We start from the raw sequence: 18674 nt of genomic DNA, 5'->3' as shown, positions 1-18674 counted from the left end.
AAGAAACCAAACCCAAAGATATACAAACATAAAACTGCCTGAATTTGTGCTGACCTTTCATCATTTCAGATTTTTAGTATTTTAAGTGTTACTTTATTACTGAGCATGACTCATTGCAGTTGCTTTTTGTAATCATCAACTAAACCCGACAGTTGTACAGCGAGCTGATATCTGCAGACTGATTAGCTCTGGAAGGTTCATAATCATCATTAGTTTCCTAAAGGACAAAGGAAAGGAATTTCTAGATCGAGACTGAGACTAAGGGGATCATGAAAGAACACAGGGAAAATGGAGCTATAAACCAGTGCACAGTAGCTAATTTAATCACACAGAGATATAACAAATCTGTGGTTGTTTTTTCTACATTAGAGGGAGTGCAAAGTGAGACATGTACCAGCTGACCAGATCTGTACTGTCAGTTCTTGTATTGGTATCTGGTCAGTGACAATAACTATGTGAGCAGGACCAGCGAATGATTGCGGGCCATTCTTAAGATCATTTGTGGAGATGATTCTGTGCCCTTTGCTCAGTGTAACATTGACCATCTCCTGAAACCATGAGCATTTCTGAAGTACTTGGTTACACCCGTAGTGAGATCAAAGAGCAATTTATTAGCTGGGATTTTGTACTTGTAATGATGGCAAACTGGTCAATATGACCGTCATTATTCAAAAAAAACCAGACACCAACTTCTGGAATCTATACATGCACAGGTAAACATGGAAATCCAGGAGTTGTCAGTGATTCCCCATAGGGTGTACCCTTAATGCTCCCCCTGCCCCACCAGACTGAAATCAAGTGAATATCACTGCATTGATGAGAATGTGTCTTTTTATGCTAGTACTCTTCTTGTGAAACCCCTTGAAAAAGTTACATCTTATTGAATGACGCATAACTGGGTTTTTAAAGGTATACTAAGTTCAGAATTATTGCCAAACTCTCCCATTCCCCATGAAAAACTAATTTCATCTTTGAAAGATATCATTCTCCATTATGATAAAAAAACAAATATTATGATCATTATTTTAAAATTGTTTATAATATTTCAGCTGTCACAGTAATTCCATGTGTATGCCCCAAACATTTATTTCACCTTCTGTAAAAATTGTAATGAAAAGTTCAATGCATTTTACTTCCTGTTTTGCTGTCTGTGAGAATACTTCATTATAACTAACCGGCAGCTCACCCTGCTGGATGACACCACCATTGTTGGATTTCTGGTGTTCTCTTAGATTTGGTGCCAGATTCAAATGTATTATTTTTTCACAAAATAAAGTAATTTGTGTATCTGCTGTTTTATAAAATTGCCTATTCATATGTGCAAATATTTAATGTTTTTAATGCTAACTCCAGATCCTTTTCAGGGGGAGAGAAAGATATTATTTGGTAAGCCCATATGAGATGCTGAAAAGTAATCCATAAAATTTAAAAACTAAAATAACATTACATACTGTGCCCGATCTACCGGCTACACTGCGCCCGAAAAGCAGCGTGCTGTGGCGCAACGTGGCCGGTAAATGCCGGGAGACCCCACTCCCGGGATCCATCTGGCTCGCCACGCCTCACGAGATCCAAGATGTCATGATGTGAGGCCTGCCTATTGTGGGTGGAATAATATTTTGGCAAATCAGCATATTAGTGCGAGACAGCTAGTCTCATTCTAATATACAGTTTGCTGAGGTAACCAAGGCATGGGATCTATCCCCTTCGCCTTGGAGACGTTGTCGGGCGAGCGCCATTCAGTACTGGTCCCCATAAACCAGGACCAGACAGAACGGCACTCCTGGGGGGGTTTCCCAATGGATCAGAAGCCCCCAGGTTCATACCCTCTGGGCAGGGTGGCATCCTGGCACTGCTGGTGCCACCTGGGTACCAGCCTGGCACTGCCAAGGTGCCCAGGTGGCATTGACAGCTGGCAGGAGTACTGACAAGGTGCCAAGCTGGCATTTTGTGTGCGCTGGTGATGAGCCCGGGGTTGCCCTATGCACGTGAGGTGCGGTTCGGGGGTTGAGAGATTAAATGATGTCCTGATCTCTCTCTGCGCTGAGGAGTTTAGGCGAGCATGGCTCCTCAGTGCCGAAAACGGGACTATGTGTGGCCTTGAATGCGTGTTCCTTGCTGAGGACCTGTATCTAACTGGAGTCGGGGTAGATAGCGTGGTGTTTCTTGGTGCTGCTAAACATGCTCGCTATGGGACATAGTTTCCATTTGGTTCGATTGCACTCATTATTCTGACCTCTTTTAATTCCTTGCTATTCTGCCAAGTGTCTTCCTCTGAACTCCACATAACATACACTTTTCAACAGAAATGACTGAAACGTCAGAGAGAATGGGAACCCTGGCTAATTTTTCTTTTCATCCCAGGGAACTGAAGATACTTTCTAGCAACCCTTTCACAATCATTAATGGATATGGTCTAACTCAATGTAGGCTCCTAATTGAAATCATTGTAGCACAGTGGTTAGCACCATTGCTTCACAGCTCCAGGGTCCTGGGTTCAATTCCCGGCTTGGGTCACTGTCTGTGCGGAGTCTGAATGTTCTCCCCATGTCTGCGTGGGTTCCTCCGGGTGCTCCGGTTTCCTACCACAAGCCCTGAAAGACGTGCTTGTTAGATGAATTGGACATTCTGAATTCTCCCTCAGTGTATCCGAACATGTGCCGGAGTGCGGCGACTAGGGGATTTTCACAGTGACTTCATTGCAATATTAATGTAAGCCTACTTGTGACACTAATAAAGATTATTTGATTATTATTATTAATAAATTGAAGCCTTTGGAAAATGCCTGATTCAACATCCTGTAGGATAAGTCACTAACGCGCTCATGAAATTTATTATCTCAATGTTGCTTCATGTAAATGGGAAGGTTATAAAGTTACAGTAAGTTAGCAAAGTTCAGTTTGAATTTGAGAGTTTAGATGTTTCCTCAGTGGAGGTCGCTATAATTTCACATGCTGACCTGAAGGAACCCGATTTTGCACACAGGAAACTCTCCATAAATTGGTGCTATAAATTATTGAGTGCTGTCTGATACAGATAAACAATGTGCGTCACTCTTTGTTAGCCTCTAGACTGGAGACTGAGGAGAGACTGGAAATAGCACAGTGCTATTTATTACGTCCAGTAAGAAGTCTTACAACACCAGGTTAAAGTCCAACAGGTTTGTTTCAAACACGAGCTTTCGGAGCACGGCTCCTTCTTCTGTCAGATATTTATTACGTCGCCTGCATAGCAAAAGCATTTTAAATGCATTGCACTACATGTGAAATAGTCGGAAAGTCCTGTGTGATGGAATTACTTGCCTTACAAATGAAAGGTCTGACCCTTTCTGGAGCACTAAAAACAACTAAATGAGTCAAGTTAACATCCCATCGTCAAAGTATCCTGTACTTTTAAAATGAGAAACTAAAGAAAGGATTTCCATACCTGACCCGGTCTACAAAGTGATTCCAAGGATTCCACAAGGTCATTAGTTTCCTTTCTGTCATCAGATCACAGGATATTGTTCCGATCCAACAATTCACTGTCAGTTGCTTTACAGATATTGCATTCAAGAATAATGGTGAGATTCAGCACTCATCATTGTTGTTCCCAAGTCCACGTGCATGCAGTACAGAAATCCAAAGGTTGCTGTCTGAACTGTCCTACTTCTCCACAAGTTGCACTGCAAATGGTACTCCAACTGAGAGACTCAACATTCAAACACATGAAGGGTGTAAAGTTGCACTACTGACCCCCCCCCCCCCCCCCCCCCCCCCCCCGGCACTAGTTACTCACTGAGCACAACAGACAAAGTAAGAGCTTCTACATTCAGGTGCAAGTGATTTTTTTTAACAACATGGCAAATCTAAATTACTACCAAAAAAAACTCTCGGCCATGAAAATTTAATTTTAAAAATGTGGAGTCTCATTCCTTTAGCATAATCAAGTTAATTGAATTTAAAAAAAATCTTTTTCATCTCTTTGTTAATACATCTTTCTTTTCCTCACTGCATTTCACATTCAGTACATGGTTCAGTATTTTAATTTGTACTTCCTCGTTCAGACTCTCAGGGCAGAATTTTAACTTGTTGATTTGTTTGCAGCAGAAGAGGCTGGCAGAGGGGCAGACACCTCAAGGTCCCCGGAGCATTTTGCACTGCTCCTTAACTCAGCTAAGGCATTCAGTTTCCAGTTTTCCTGATCAATCAGAGTGCATGGCTGTGGTCACAACCCACACCTTGTGTGTAATCCCATGTTTCACAAAGGTTGGCTTTGTTGGGAACTTGAATAGAAAGAATGTAATGACAAAAGCTCTCAAATGAAGAATTTTAAAGCACTGTTGAAGGGGGCAAAATATAAATCGGGGCCATGAGATTCCTTGGGACAAACGTTTCCTGCAGTGCCTTCCCTGCCCAGGTTACCCCGGTGACACAATAAAACATTCCATTCAAGAGCTGAGCCACACAAACCAGGGAGGGTTCTTGTTTCAATTTTTACATTGTTAAATTTAGTTAATTATTTTTTTCTTCCCCCCACCCCCCGCACTTAAATGGTCATACATAAGCAACATATCCCTGGCCTTTTGTTTTGCTCCACCAGCTCTACCCCCTCTTAAACATTTACAATCCATTACATTTCTACCTCTCTTTAACTCTGAAGAAGAATCATATGCATCATAATGTTCAACTCCATTATTCTCTCCACAGATGCTACCTGCCTGAGTTCTTTCAGCATTTTCTGTTTTTTTTACACTTCATAAACATGTGGCTGATTCCAACTCCCTCGCATGAGCCAGAATGGCACACCGTGGGCAGGAGTCACCGATCCTGGGGCTAAGTGTTGACGCCGTTGTATACGACGGCATCATCTAGCGCCCAGTAGTAGTGATCCTGCGCTACACAGGGAGCCAGCATGGCACTGGAGTGCCTCACGCAGCTCCAGCTGCCAATACGGGCGCCAGCATGGGTGATGCGAGCCGGTGCATGCGTGCCACGGTCGGCGCGAATCCGCGTATGCGTGCCGCGGCCGGCACCAGTCCGCGCATGTGCGTGGGTTGCTTTCTCCGCACCGGACCCCAGGCAACATGGCGGAGCCCTACAAGGGCCCGGCGCGGAGGAACATAGGACCCCCGGGATTAGCCCACCCGACAATCGGTAGGCCCCACACGCGAACGACGCCGGCAGGATCCGGCCGAACTCGGCGGGCACTCGGCCCATCGAGCGCGGAGAATCGCCGGGGGGGGGGGGGGTTGTGTTGAATAGCCCCCAACTGGCACCGCGGGAACCATGCCGGCGCCATTGGCATTGGAGAGGCGTCGCGAGATTCACACTTCCCGCCGGCGATTCTCCGACCCGGAGCGGGGTCGGAGAATCCCGCCCCATTTTCCTCATTCTAGTTCAACAAGAATCACTGATAACATTTTATTACATTAATACAACAGGAGCGGTGGCCAGTTAGCTTAGATGGCTTGTAGGGTTCAGAATAACAGCAACAGTGCAGGTCTGATTCACGTTCCACCCGAGGTAGACACTGGACATGACTCCTCACCTGTGCCTGAGAGTGGAAGGCAATGGTAAACTATGACTGACAAAAAAAGAGGTCAGGCTGAAGCATCAGCAGACAATGAGCAAAGGACCCACCCTCAGGCACAGCAGATATGAATGAATATAAAATAATGTGAACAATGAATGGAGTTAAAATAACGTCAACTGAGTCCTCATTATAATGAAGTCACCTCAGTGGAAACATCTGCAAGCTTTATTCACTGCCCCACATCAGAATTTGTGTAAATGTCACAATGTCCAGTGGAAATGCAGAGGTGTAATTGTTTCTTTCCCCATGTTAGCTGGAATAATACTGCGATAATATGAAATACGAGGGAGCCTAATATTTTCTTATGAATAATATCAAATAGGAATATAGCACAATTCGCCTATCAACACATCCAATTTTAGTTTCAAAAAATAGAAATGTAATTTTGGAACGTAGAAAGCGATTAAATTGCAAATTTGGGCAGTAGTCAACAGTGCCCCCCCCCCCCCGAGGAAAATCTGAATAGCAATACAATAGTATGATTTGAAAGAATATATAAGTGTACAATACCTAGTTCTTCCTCCATAGTGGTGGAGCCTTGATTGCTGGAACTGGTAACTCCAAGCACCCGGTTAAATAATATGGAGAAAGCACTGCCCCAAACACCTAACAACGCAAGAGGAAGAAAAGGTCAAAATGAAAGTGAGAACAAAACTTTTTCAGTCAGTGGTTACCGTCTGAGTGTGTGGCGGAGGCAAATTCAATCAAGGACATCAGGCTGTTACTTGAGAAAGTACAATGTGCAGCGTTATGGAGGGAGGTGGGAAAATGGCACGAAATAAATTGTTCATTGAGAGCCAGTGCAGACATGATGGACCGAATGGCCTCCTTCTGCGTTGTAACAATTCTGGGATTCTGGGATTATGAAGCGATTGTACGCCTGGTTCTAAAGATGATCAAGTGAAGGGAACCCTTTGGTCCTAACCTTCTAAAATACAAATCTGACTGTTCTCCCATTACAGCTAGCAATTGTTCATCAATAAGGCCACTGTTTTTCGCACAACAAATTAAGTTATCTAAAGCTGCCTGGTGACATGCATTAGAGAATGGATAGAAATATTCAATTGATTTATATTTTTAATCAGCATTGTTTGGCTGTCAACTACCTATGCTTACTCCAAGAAATCAATTTCAGTAATATAAGCTTCAGATTCATGGAGATGGAAGAGAAAGAGATGGAATTGCTTCTCCTTCCCTTTTAATGATGCAGGTTGAAGTAATAATGCAGTATCAATAAATAATTCCTTAAACTGAAAATCTTATTAATGCTGGTGTTCCCTGGCTGGGAACACTATATTGTTTTGAGATCATTTATATCAAAGGTTTTACCTTCAAGTTAACTTTAAATCAAAAGAAACTAAAGCTACTGCAGCAGCCAGATATTTGGAAGGAGGGAGATGTACACTAGACAGATCAGTTTGCCGAATGTTGTCATTTGTGAACTTAATTAATAAATGTCAGTTGATCTTGATGACCCCATGTGAATAGGGAGAAGTGCATATGCATATCACTCGATCAGAAGTGCCAACATTTTGTGAAGGTGGGCCCCATTCATTTGAAGAATAGCAAAACATGATTTCTTATAAGCTACACTCAAGAATGAAGGGAGTTTCATTGTCAGCTCAATTGGCCAATCCCAGATCATCGGCTAATTTCCTTTGGAAGACTCGAGGACACCATCTCAAACTAAAGGGACCATCCTTTAAAACTGAGATGAGGAGGTATTTCTTCAGCCAGAGGCTGGTGAATCTGTGGAACTCAGGCTGTGGCGGTCAAATCACTGAGTGTCTTTAAGGCAGAGATAGATAGGTTCTCTTAATAAGGGGATCAGGGGTTATGGGGTGAATGGGGATGAGAAAATATCAGCCATGATTGAATGGCGGAGCAGACTTGATGGGCCGAGTGGCCTAATTTTGCTCCTATATTTTATGATCTAAGACGAGGTGATCAGTCAGGTTGATCCCAAGTAAAAGGTAAGCAAGTCTTTTGTACTAATAATAGTAATCTTTTATTGTCACAAGTAGGCTTACATTAACACTGCAATGAAGTTACTGTGAAAAGCCCCGAGTCGCCACATTCCGGCACCTGTTTGGGTACGAAGAGGGAGAATTCAGAATTCTCAGCTGGTACGGGAATTGAACCCGCGCTGCTGGGTTTATTCTGCATTACCAGCTGTCTAGCCCACTGAGCTAAACCAGCCCTCAGTGCCTACCAAATGAATCCAAGGGCAGAGTTTTCCAGCTCCATTGTGGCAGGGGCAGAGCCGGATAATGTGGCGACCTATTTAAAAATCCATTAACTTTGGTGGGAGTGGAAGATTCCACCGATGGGTGGGGCCCTAAAATTCCACCCCAAGTCTTGCTCTGCTTCAATATTAAGATGGAGTACAAACACATACTTTTAGTTCACTGATTGGAACAGAGCTGCAGGTTTTAAAAAACATATTCTTGGACAGTGAATGTCACTGGCAAGGCCAGCATTTATTGCCCTTGAGAAGGTAACAGTTGAGTATCTTCTTCAATCACTGCAAATGTGCTCCACAATATTGCCAGGTCGGGAATTTCAGGATATTAACCAACAACAATGAAGGGCCAGCAACTTTTGTCCAAGTCAGGATAATGCATAACTTGGGGGTGGTGGTGTTCCCATTCTCCTGCTGATCTTGGTCTTCTAGATGGTGGAGTTCACAGGTTTGGGAGGTGCTGCGGAAGAAGCCTCAGTGACTTGCTGCAAATACTACGCATTGCAGCTAAAGGTTCACCAATGCTTGAGGAAGTCGATGTTTAATCTGTGGATGGGGTACTGAGAAAATGGACTGCTTTGTCCAGGTTAGTGATAATAATTTACTACTTTTCTCATTTACAAAGAGTGTTTTGAAGTTGAAGGAATGAAGTGAATTTGCTGTTTGAAAACTCTAGCTGGTTAACAATTAACATTTAGTGTTGTTTTGCTAAAGTATCTTAGTAAAGTAAATCTAGCTATTAAAAAGTTGGACTTGTGCGGTGTGAAAGAGATTATATTTAGCTGAGATTAAAAGGTGCAACCATTATACTCCCTCGTTAGACTCCGTACACTTAGATAGTAGGCAACATGGTGACATTCCTCAATGTAAGTGGAAAGACTGTATCAGTGATGGACAGGATATGAGGTTGGAAGTTCAGTTCAAGGTCAAATATGATACCAAGTTTGTGAATAGCTTAGTTGAACCTGAGTCAGTGGCTAGGGAGAGATGTGGAATCAGTGACAAGGATACAGAGGTTGTGATGGGTGCTGAGAACGATAGGTTAGTCTCCTGAAGTTAAACTGCAGGAAATTGTGACTCATCCATGACTGGATGGTGGACAAGGGCTGTGGAGGGATCGATGTGTGGAAACATGGGCTCATTTAAAAAGATTGTTCTTCAATTTGATTCATAAATTTCAAAAATTGGACTGTCCAGATCAACACTTGGTGACAACTCTATTTGTCTGTTTAATCTGAAGAGAAATTGACTCAGAATGCCCATTTTTACTGAGTTCTGTGGTGTAAAATACCCATTAAGAAATGAAGTGGATTTTCTTCGTATTTCTTCACCACTGTTCCCATGAAGAACTTGCTGCCAAAGATGGTAGGATGCATGAACGTTCCGTATTTTGCCATTCCAATCTCATATGGACTGAACTCCACCCAGTCTGTGAGTTAAAGAAATAAATGAAGTGAGAGTCAGAATGAATGGTTGTCAGTTTGTTCATAATAATGGCCTGTATTTTCTGGCGATTCTCATTGGCGGGATCCTTAGGTTGCACCGACAGCGAAGCCCCACCTCAGGTTCCCCAGCAGCGGGGAACATATAAAACAGGAAACCCCGTCAAACACACCGCGGGGACGTGTCAATCATCGATTTATAAATTCCAAGCACACCTTTTAGGGTCAACATTATATGACAAATCTTTCACTTCAGCATAAGGGACTATGTTTGATGTCAGGATATACTATCTTTGTGGCCACATAGGGATTTTAATGGAGTCTCAGGGCCACATATGAAATTGGATATCTTGTCCCTATTAATTCCTGTGCATCTCCAGCAATTGATGTTCACTAATTTCACATTCCAGAATTATCCTTCAAACGAGCCCCTTTCAAAACCTGCAGCTTCATAAAATCAAACTAACAAATCAGAAATCAAAGCACAAACAGACAAGTTGCTCCAACTTCAGCAGCTGGGTGCTCGGGTGTTGAGGGTTATAAGTATCTCACAGGCCTTAGCTTGGGCACTCCTGTCCTATTTGATTTGAAGTGAGAGTCTCGCATCAGTAAAGCAGCATTCATATTATGTCAACGTTTCTCCGTCTTTCAAACCATAGAATTGGTTTGCAACCGGGTTACAGAACTATTTGAACCCAAATGCTATAATTTGACCTATAATGCATATTATATGTAGTCTACTGCAGACAGAATTGAACAAGTAGTGGGATTTCCTGCCTCAGCACCTCGCTGATGCTAGCTGTCCCAAAGCTATTAACCATCAAAGGAGCATTAATTAGCTGGAGGCGAGTCTTCTGCCCCTCACTCAGGAAGTCCTACCTCAGAGAGCTGTTGACCAGTTTGATTGCCCGGCAGTTTTTAGTCCCAGCAGCGTCACTGGAAGCGGAGCAGAGGGGAGTGGGGGCTGCGCAGCACCTGGGATAGGATTGCCCCTGATCAGCAAACAGGGCGAGTGAAGGAGACACCACCATTTCTAAGCCAAGTACCAGGCAGGAAGCGGCAATTAAGTGGGCACAAGAAGCTTGGCCCACCTCCCTATAAAATTGAGACTAGGTCTTGAGTGGGTAATTTTACAGGCACCCCGGCCTACACACCCACCATGAAATCAAACCCTGCATTTCATTCAGACAAAGGCTTGAGGTCTATTTGCAAACTGTCAATTACATTACCCTATTTGCCCAATAGAATCGGCTATCCTGGTTTACAATAGCTTTGATTTTCCATCCTGTGGCGCTGGCAACCCAGATCGAGATTGGGTGGAGAATTGTACGTCAGGCTGATAAAGGGGCTGGTTTAGCACAGTGGGCTAAATAGCTGGCTTGTAAAGCAGACTAAGGCCAGCAGCGCGGGTTCAATTCCCGTACCAGTCTCTGTAGGGAGTACCTTTAGTGAGGAAGTCTCTGTGAGGTGTCCCCCTAGCCCCGGTCCTGAGGCATTCCCCCAATTCAGGGGGACTCGGCAAGCAGGTCGATTCACCCCCAGACTTGGGGGAAGGGGGGAAACCTTTGCATTACTGGGGCAGTGGCCGTGGCTGACCACCTCGCTACCGAGCCACCTGCTCCAAATGACGGCCCAACAGCAGGTTTCCCTCAGGAATCCCTCGTATTCCTTGCCATGCATAAACTTGCATGGTGAAGGATACTGAATTGCTATCTGTCCCAATTCACCTCAGGCGGGTGAACATAGCGCTGGATTGTCAAATTATAAGGCTATGTCCCGAGCATGTGTCTATGCTTATGACCAAAATGTCGGCGCCCCCCCCCCCGCACCGATGCTTCACCCGGTGGGGGCTAGCAGCCGCACCACGTAGAGCCCCCATACAACATGGCCCCGCCCACGCAGGGACCTGGCCTGTCTGATAGTGCCCACCTGTAACCCACCTTGCTACCCCAGACCACACCCCAACAGTCTCCCCAGCCTCCGCCGAAGACCCACCCGGCCAGCGGAACGGCTCCCCTCCCCGGCGGCGGCGCTGGACACAGTCAACAGTCGCCACGAGAGGTCCCTGAAAATCGAGAGCGCCCATGCCCCATGCCGTCGCGAAGTTGGCCCATCAGGTGCAGAGCATTGGGGAGGGCCTCAGGTGACGTCCTGAGGCGGTCCCAACGGCATGCTGCGTACTCAGCAATTGCACCGTTTTTGAGGGGGCGGAGCCTCTGAAAAACAGCACCGCCCCCAATTTCGGCGTAAAAACGGATTCTCTGGCCAATCGCCAAATGCGATTTCGGCATCGGCAATCGGAGAATCCTACCCGTAATCTCCCAAACGGAGAACCTCAACCAATGAATAAATAAGTCAAGTTATGGCATTTGCACCCAAATAGTTTCCATAACGTATTTTGTGACTTAAAAGATTATATGAGTTGCTCATGTAATTCCAATAGTCACAAGTGTCTTTGATTTGTTACATGCATCATTAAATCATCCACCTCAATAAACCCGCGCCCACAAAACTGGCCCACTCCCTCACTCTCAAATATGAGTTTCATACAAATCAGCGCCACTAGGGTGAAAGCGTGGAAGGTCCCTCAACATTATGGCCCAATTTTCAGGCCCTGTAGGAAACAGAATTATTTCGAGTTTTTTAAATGCAGGTTTTCAATTAAAACAAAATTATACTCACTGAAGCTTGCACTGTACTTTCTCATCCTTTTAATGGGTTTTTATAAGTATGTATCGCATTAAAATTGGAAAGCTTCCTAAACAGGCTGATGTGCATGAGTAATGATGAACAGAGTTAATCTATTAAGGCTCAAAATGACAAACAGACCCGTTAGAATAGTTTGTGCTAATTTATGCCATTTTAACATTGGCCTATTCTAATGTGGTTGGAAAGATACTTGGGTGCAACTTTGGAAAAATGAATGCAAAATTGGGTGCGTTGTCAAGGTTGCATCCCAGTATGAAGCTCTTGGGAATTTCATTGCGTCATTTTGGGAAATACATTCAATGTTTCTCTCCATTTTCCCATGGACTCAAACTAATGATCTTTTCTAAAAGCAGAAAAGGTAGATAAATAAAAAATATCAACACAGAAGTAAAAAGGAGAATGTTTTTTTTAAAGTAAAAAATACACCCATAAAATGAAGCAACACACAGAACCACCAGCCACCCCCAATGACAAAGTACAGATTGGAGTATACGATTGAAAAAAAGCTTGGTAGTGAAAAGTAACCTCTTCTTGATTCTGCAATGAAACTCTGCATGGATTTGCGAATTCTAATTGTTGGAATAACTCAGCTACAATGGTCCACAAGAAGAAAGAACTTACCTGCAAACATGAGCTCAGATACATCAGGTTTAACATGGAGACAGGTGAACAAGGGCATGGGACAATGACCTTCCCTTATTTTGTCTTTCATCTCACTCATCTTAAAGTTCATTCTCTGCAATATAACAGACCGGAGAATTCATTTTCAAAACATTTGCTGCGATCAAATACTTTACACAGTAAAAAATGGATTCCTCTTGACCAATGGTTTGGAGTAGAAGTGGAGAATATGATTTCCAATCAACTGAGCAGTACATTAAGTTCTGAGGTTTCACCAATTAGGTTTCTTCTCTTGTAAATCTATCTTTCTGCCCTTCACTTATTTTCCCTCACTTTCAGATTCAGAAGTTCTTTTTCTGGCAATTTACCCCTCTTTGGCCAACGCAGTGTGCTGGCATGATTTACCAGCCAGGTCCTGCTGGAATCTACGGGCTGGTAGATCCCATGAGGGGCCTCCCCTGGCATTCCCGACGGCCGTTACGCCTCGTAGATCTGGCTAGATCTGGTTAGCCGTGCTGACGGCGGATTGAACAGCCACCCAGTATCTATCGGCCTTGCCAAGGAGACCCTAGCCAAGTGCTGATCAGTAATGGTCCCCACTAAAGGGGAAGAGGCGTACCGGCACTTGGAGGCCTCCGGGTGTTTAGCCTTTGGCCAGGCTGGCACCGTGGAAATGCTGGTGTCACCTGAGCACTGCCAGCCTGGCACCCTAGCAGTGCAACCCTGGTAGTGCTACCGAGGTGGCACTGCCAGAATGACAAGTTAGCACTGCCAGGCTGGCACATTGCCCGTGGTGGGGATCAGGCCCGGGGTGCCCTGCCGGTTGTGGTGCGGGTGGGGGGGGGGGGGGGGGGGGGGGGGGGGGGGGCATCTACTAACTTACTACTGTAGGTCACATGGGTTTCCCAATCCGCCATGGCGGGGACCAGCAGAAGACCCCACAGGAAATTCACGTTGGCCTTAAAGACTATTCTTGGGCTCCCACCAAATTCTCCTCCCCCCGCCCTACCACCGCCAGTGGGGACCATGGGAGAATTCTGCCCTAAATCTCGGAGTAAATAATAGCTGTAGCAGTCTTAGAGACAGTGCAAAGTAAAGCCACAGTCCTATTCCCGGTGTCAAAATTATTTGCGACATTTGGGGTTTTCTCACTATGGAGCTGTCTGTTAATTATTACAATTTGACTCAAGCATGAAGAGTAACTTACAACTCGAGTGAAACTCGGTGTGGAATTGTTACTGAGTGCGAGTCAGGGAAGAAGAGAGAAAAGGAAAGGGGAGAAAATGTAATGAATCTGCAATCAGCCAGTATGTGCTGCTAAAAACAGACACAGATAAAAAGACTGTCAATTATTTGACTGCATCTCTGGACTTTAAACAACACCTTGCTGTGAAACAGGATGTTGTACTTCATCTGTGCAGTTTCTCGATAAATATTTTAATTAAGTAAAATAAAACACACTGAAGTATGTGTATAAACCTCCAGATATCTTTGCACTCTGATTGGTGGGGGTCGGTGAGGGACCAAATTCACTTTACAATCTGGCTGCAAAACAGGCCAGAAACGCAGCAATCTACATACTGGGCAAGTGGTACCTAAATTGTCTTTAGAACCTGCTGAACTGTGTACCATGTTCCCTTAATTGGCACATGCCTCAGGTTACTGATACAATCACATCTTTCTATTTTGATTAGGGATTAATCTGACACTGTGATAAAAATCCTTTCTAAACTTCAGCTGCCCAAATTTCAGGAGGACAAATCAGAGAGTAAGAAACATAAATGTAAATAGAATTTAAGTGCTCTGGGGATTTGTGGATATGTTATGAGGGCTCAGGGGCCACAAATGACCCACGGGCCTCAGCTTGAAGTAGACCATGAGCCAGTACTGAGCCCAAACCAACTTAATTCCCTACGTCTACTGTACCACAAACAATTTCACCCTTCTAAATATATATATAGAATTTACAGTGCAGAAGGAGGCCATTCGGCCCATCGAGTCTGCACCGGCTCTTGGAAAGAGCACCCTACCCCCTACCCAAGGTCAACACCTCCACCCTATCCCCATAACTCAGCAACCCCACCCAACACTAACAGCAATTTTGGACACTAAGGGTAATTTATCATGGCCAATCCACCTAACCTGCACATCTTTGGACTGTGGGAGGAAACCGGAGCACCCGGAGGAAACCCACGCACACACTGGGAGGATGTGCAGACTCCGCACAGACAATGACCCAAGCCGGAATCGAACCTGGGTCCCTGGAGCTGTGAAGCGATTGTGCTATCCACAATGCTACCGTGCTGCCCTCGGCAGAAACTAACCAATCAAGTTAAGCAGCCTTTAATTTGGAGGGTAGCTTTTAAATGTATACAAGATAGCAAACAGTACAGAAAAGGTTAATCACCAAAATTAACGCACAACATCAAGACAGCAGCGGGAAGTGGGATGTTCCCACCACTGTCAACGGATTTTCCTGACATTTGCTGTCAGCAGGACTGGAAGATCCCGCTGGTGAACACGGCCAGAAAATTCAAGCCGTCAGGTCTAAACCCACAACTTGCTTCAACATGGGATAATGCACCGCTCCCTTTACAGGAGTTCCTGGTGTGATGTTTGCTTGTGGGGCATGCTGTAAATAACTGAACGACACTCGTCACACGTGCAATCGATAAGGAATGAAAATGAACCTCAGTCCTCCGGGCCTTTATTTCTCAGGGGACACTGCTAATTTCTGACAGAGAAAGAATTTCCAGCTGTCAGTTAGTAGTGCCCAGTTTTCACAGTATGAAGGAAAGGACACAACCTGAATGGATGGGGCCTGGCTCTGGCTCAATGGGCTGACCGAGCAGGGATGTCAGTGAAGCACACTATCCTTCTTGAGATTGAACACTCCTGTTTACCAATGAGGTCTTCTCTCAGGAATGCTTCTGCAATATAATACTGCATAGATTAAGCCATTGGTGATGATAAGATACAGACTGCACGTAATAATAAAAACACCAAGCTTGATTTATCTTTGGTCTCTTGATTTACTCAGATCTATGTGCGTATTTCAAAATTACACACATTCTATAATTACAATCTTTGCTTGACTAATGGTTCATAGTAATTGGGCAAGTCTGATAGTATAAAATACTTTGATTATCTTTAGTAAGCTCTGATTACTCATCACATTTCACTACTGCAGACTTAGTGAAAAGGATACAGATTTTGTCTGTATCAATATATAGCCCAAGTTAGAGTGTCAGACTTCCCTGAACGTTCTTGTCATTCTATCAGCTCTTCCTCACCAAAGACAAGCAAGCCACTGTTAAAAGAAGCACGACTTATGATACAGACCTAATGGGCGGGATTTCCATTTGCGGTCACATCTGGATCCTGAGCCCGCACTGGAACATCAACGTGTCTGAATTGCGATTATAATAGGTAAAACTGTTCTAATGGCCTAGAATTGTGTTCACAACCAAACTATCGACTGCAGGCGCAAGAAGGAGGCATGACTGAAGCAGCAATGGGCCTAATTTAAAGAAGAGGCAGGAGCCATTGCGGAGGTTGCTGTTTACCCAAAAGATGGGGGAGACGTAGAGCAAAGGAGAGCTTTTTAGTTGCCTCACTGGAGGTGAGTGAGAGACAAAACATCCTGTTCCCTTCTATTAGCCACAGAACGATTCACCAAAAGGGCATGGCTGGAGGTGCCATGCACAGTCAGCAGCAGAGGTGTGGTGAGCAGGAACTGGTTGCGGGGCCAGAAGTGCGTGCATCAATGACTTTCTCAGGTCCAGATAGGTGAATCCAAAGATAGATCCAGATGATACACCTACTGGTTGGCAGGTACAAAACCGCAAAAGAAGCATTCTGATGGCTCAGAGAGTTCACCTCACTAGGCTCAGCAGACTTGAAGACCATTAAGTATTACTGATTTAACACAAAACATTGTTTTAATAAATGGGGAATAGAGTCAGTAACTCTGAACGTGAGATTTATTCGTTTTGGGAAAGACCTTGGGCGGGATTCTGCGAAAACCAGCGGGGCGGGCAACTCCGGCGTGAAGGAGTGGCATGAACCACTCCGGCGTCGGGCTGCCCTGATGGTGCGGAAACCTCCGCACCTTCAGGGGCTAGGCCGCCGCCGGAGTGGTTTGCGCACGCCAGCCGGCGCAGAAGGGCCTCCTCCGGCCGGCGCATGCGCGGGAGCGTCAGCGTGTGCTGGCGTCATCCCAGCGCATGTGAGGGGGGGGGGGGTGTTCATCTCAGCGTCGGCCATCGCAGACTGTTACAGCGGCCGATGCTGAGGAATAGAGTGCCTCCACGGCACAGGCCCGCCCGCAGATCGGTGGGCTCCGATCGCGGGCCAGGCCACCATGGGGGCACCACCCGGGGCCAGACCGCCCCCCCCCCCCCCCCCCCGAGGACCCCGGAGGCTGCCCGCACAGCCAGGTCCTGTTGGTAATTTACGCCGGCGGGATCGGCCGGACACTCGGCCCATCGCGGGCCAGAGAATCACCGGGGGTGCCGTTGCCAGCGGCCGCCGACCGGTGCGGCGTGATTCCTGCCCCCGCCAAATCCTCGGCGCTGTAGAATGCGGCAGCCTGCGGGGGCAGGATGCACGCCACACCCCCCCCCCCCCCCCCCCCGATTCTCTGACCTGGTGGGAGGGGGGGGCGGAGAATCCGCCCCTTAGAATTGGGATCTCCTTTACCAGACAAAAAACCTAATGTATTCTGTCGATGCCTGCCCTTCTAATCAGATCTGTCAAAACATCAGTGTGCTGACGAAATTAAATAGGCTGTTTGTGCTGAAGCATCAATCCACTGTAGAAGGAACACTGTCATCATTAAAATGCATCATGGCCGCGCGCTTTGATAATCTGGAACAGAAAATATTCCCAACTTACATTCCGAATCAGCGTTTCGCCAATGAGCATCCCAAACACATCAGTAAAGGTCACAGGCTGCCCTGACCTCTTCTTCTTCCACAGTGCTTCAATGTAACTTCTGACCTTCAGCGGGGTCAGCAGGTACATCGGGCTGTAGCTGACATTTTCCATCACCTCCTTGTTGATTTCACCAGGCCCTTTTGTTGGAAAGTCGGGGTGAGAGTACAACGCTGACATGTACCTGATTGAGAAGTGGAGAAATGCAATGAAGAGACTAATACAAAAGCATTTCAATGATGCCAAGTTGCCTCCCTTTCACCACTGGCACTATGGACAGTGGCAGCCACCTTCCTCTCCCCACCAAACCCAAAGAAAGCAAATTGGAACAGATCCCCAACACTTGTTTCATAAATATCCAATGTGATGTGGCAGCATGTCATAATACACTTCCGGGTTCCTGGAGCTCTGGATCTTGGAGAAAATCCGAAGGGTTTTCTGTCCAGTCAGTTCGAACGATGTGATTGGTCTTCATAACAAAACTAATAGTGGAAGCCGAATTAAGAAAGCTAAAATTCCAAAACCAGTGTAATGTTCTGGCTGTCCAGCTATATCTACACGAGCATGCATTATTCAAAAATACTTTCTTCAAGCAGTGTGTGAATGGGACATGAATCACCAAAGGTGAGTACAGCAAAAATAGTGTGAAACGTTTGCTGAACTATTTTATATAAATCTATAAAATCACCTCCCAGGTGCTTCTCTTCCAGGCTGAAAGCCTGCTCTTTGAGAACCCGAGCGGTGCTTACGTGGGTCTTCCAAAAGATGAAAGTACCTCTGGGCATCAGAATGTCTCCGACCCAATCCCCGGCCGGTATAGCTCACTTTGGGTTCATGGATTCCGAATCTCTTTAATATTTTGCCCAGAAGCCACTCTTCACTCCAGATGGTGAGTGTTCATAGGTTTCCTGGCTGTGATATGCATTACAACTGAGTCTAATCACAAAAACACAAGAAAGTTTCCACCAGAGGTGACAGGATTGCGATTTGGAGGGATGGTCTTAGCTCATTTATATTAAAGCCAACAGGACTGCCTTCCATCAGTGACCTGGCTGAGATCAACTAAAATAGGGTTGAGAAGAGATCAAGCCTGTAGTCTCTGATCTGTATACTACAGTTATCTCTCAGCCACAGGCAGGGGCTTGACATTT

General features: G+C 45.4%; 1 protein-coding gene across 5 annotated transcripts in view; it reads right to left on the bottom strand.

Moving 5' to 3' along the window:
* LOC119964711 (cytosolic phospholipase A2-like) overlaps positions 1–18674 on the bottom strand; it is a 183268-nt gene that overhangs the window by 49881 nt on the left and 114713 nt on the right. For all 5 annotated transcript variants that reach the window (XM_038794593.1, XM_038794592.1, XM_038794594.1 and 2 more), the window contains 4 exons: positions 17485–17707; positions 12589–12703; positions 9108–9245; positions 6085–6180 (listed from right to left, as the gene is read on the bottom strand). In XM_038794593.1, the coding sequence (XP_038650521.1) occupies positions 6085–6180; positions 9108–9245; positions 12589–12703; positions 17485–17707 (572 nt within the window). The remainder of the gene's footprint in view (positions 1–6084; positions 6181–9107; positions 9246–12588; positions 12704–17484; positions 17708–18674) is intronic.

The sequence above is a fragment of the Scyliorhinus canicula genome, chromosome 4 (genome assembly GCF_902713615.1).
Source record: "Scyliorhinus canicula chromosome 4, sScyCan1.1, whole genome shotgun sequence".
NCBI lineage: Eukaryota > Metazoa > Chordata > Chondrichthyes > Carcharhiniformes > Scyliorhinidae > Scyliorhinus > Scyliorhinus canicula.
The sequence above is the reverse complement of the archived record's forward strand: the minus strand, read 5'-3'. Positions and strand labels throughout refer to the sequence as shown.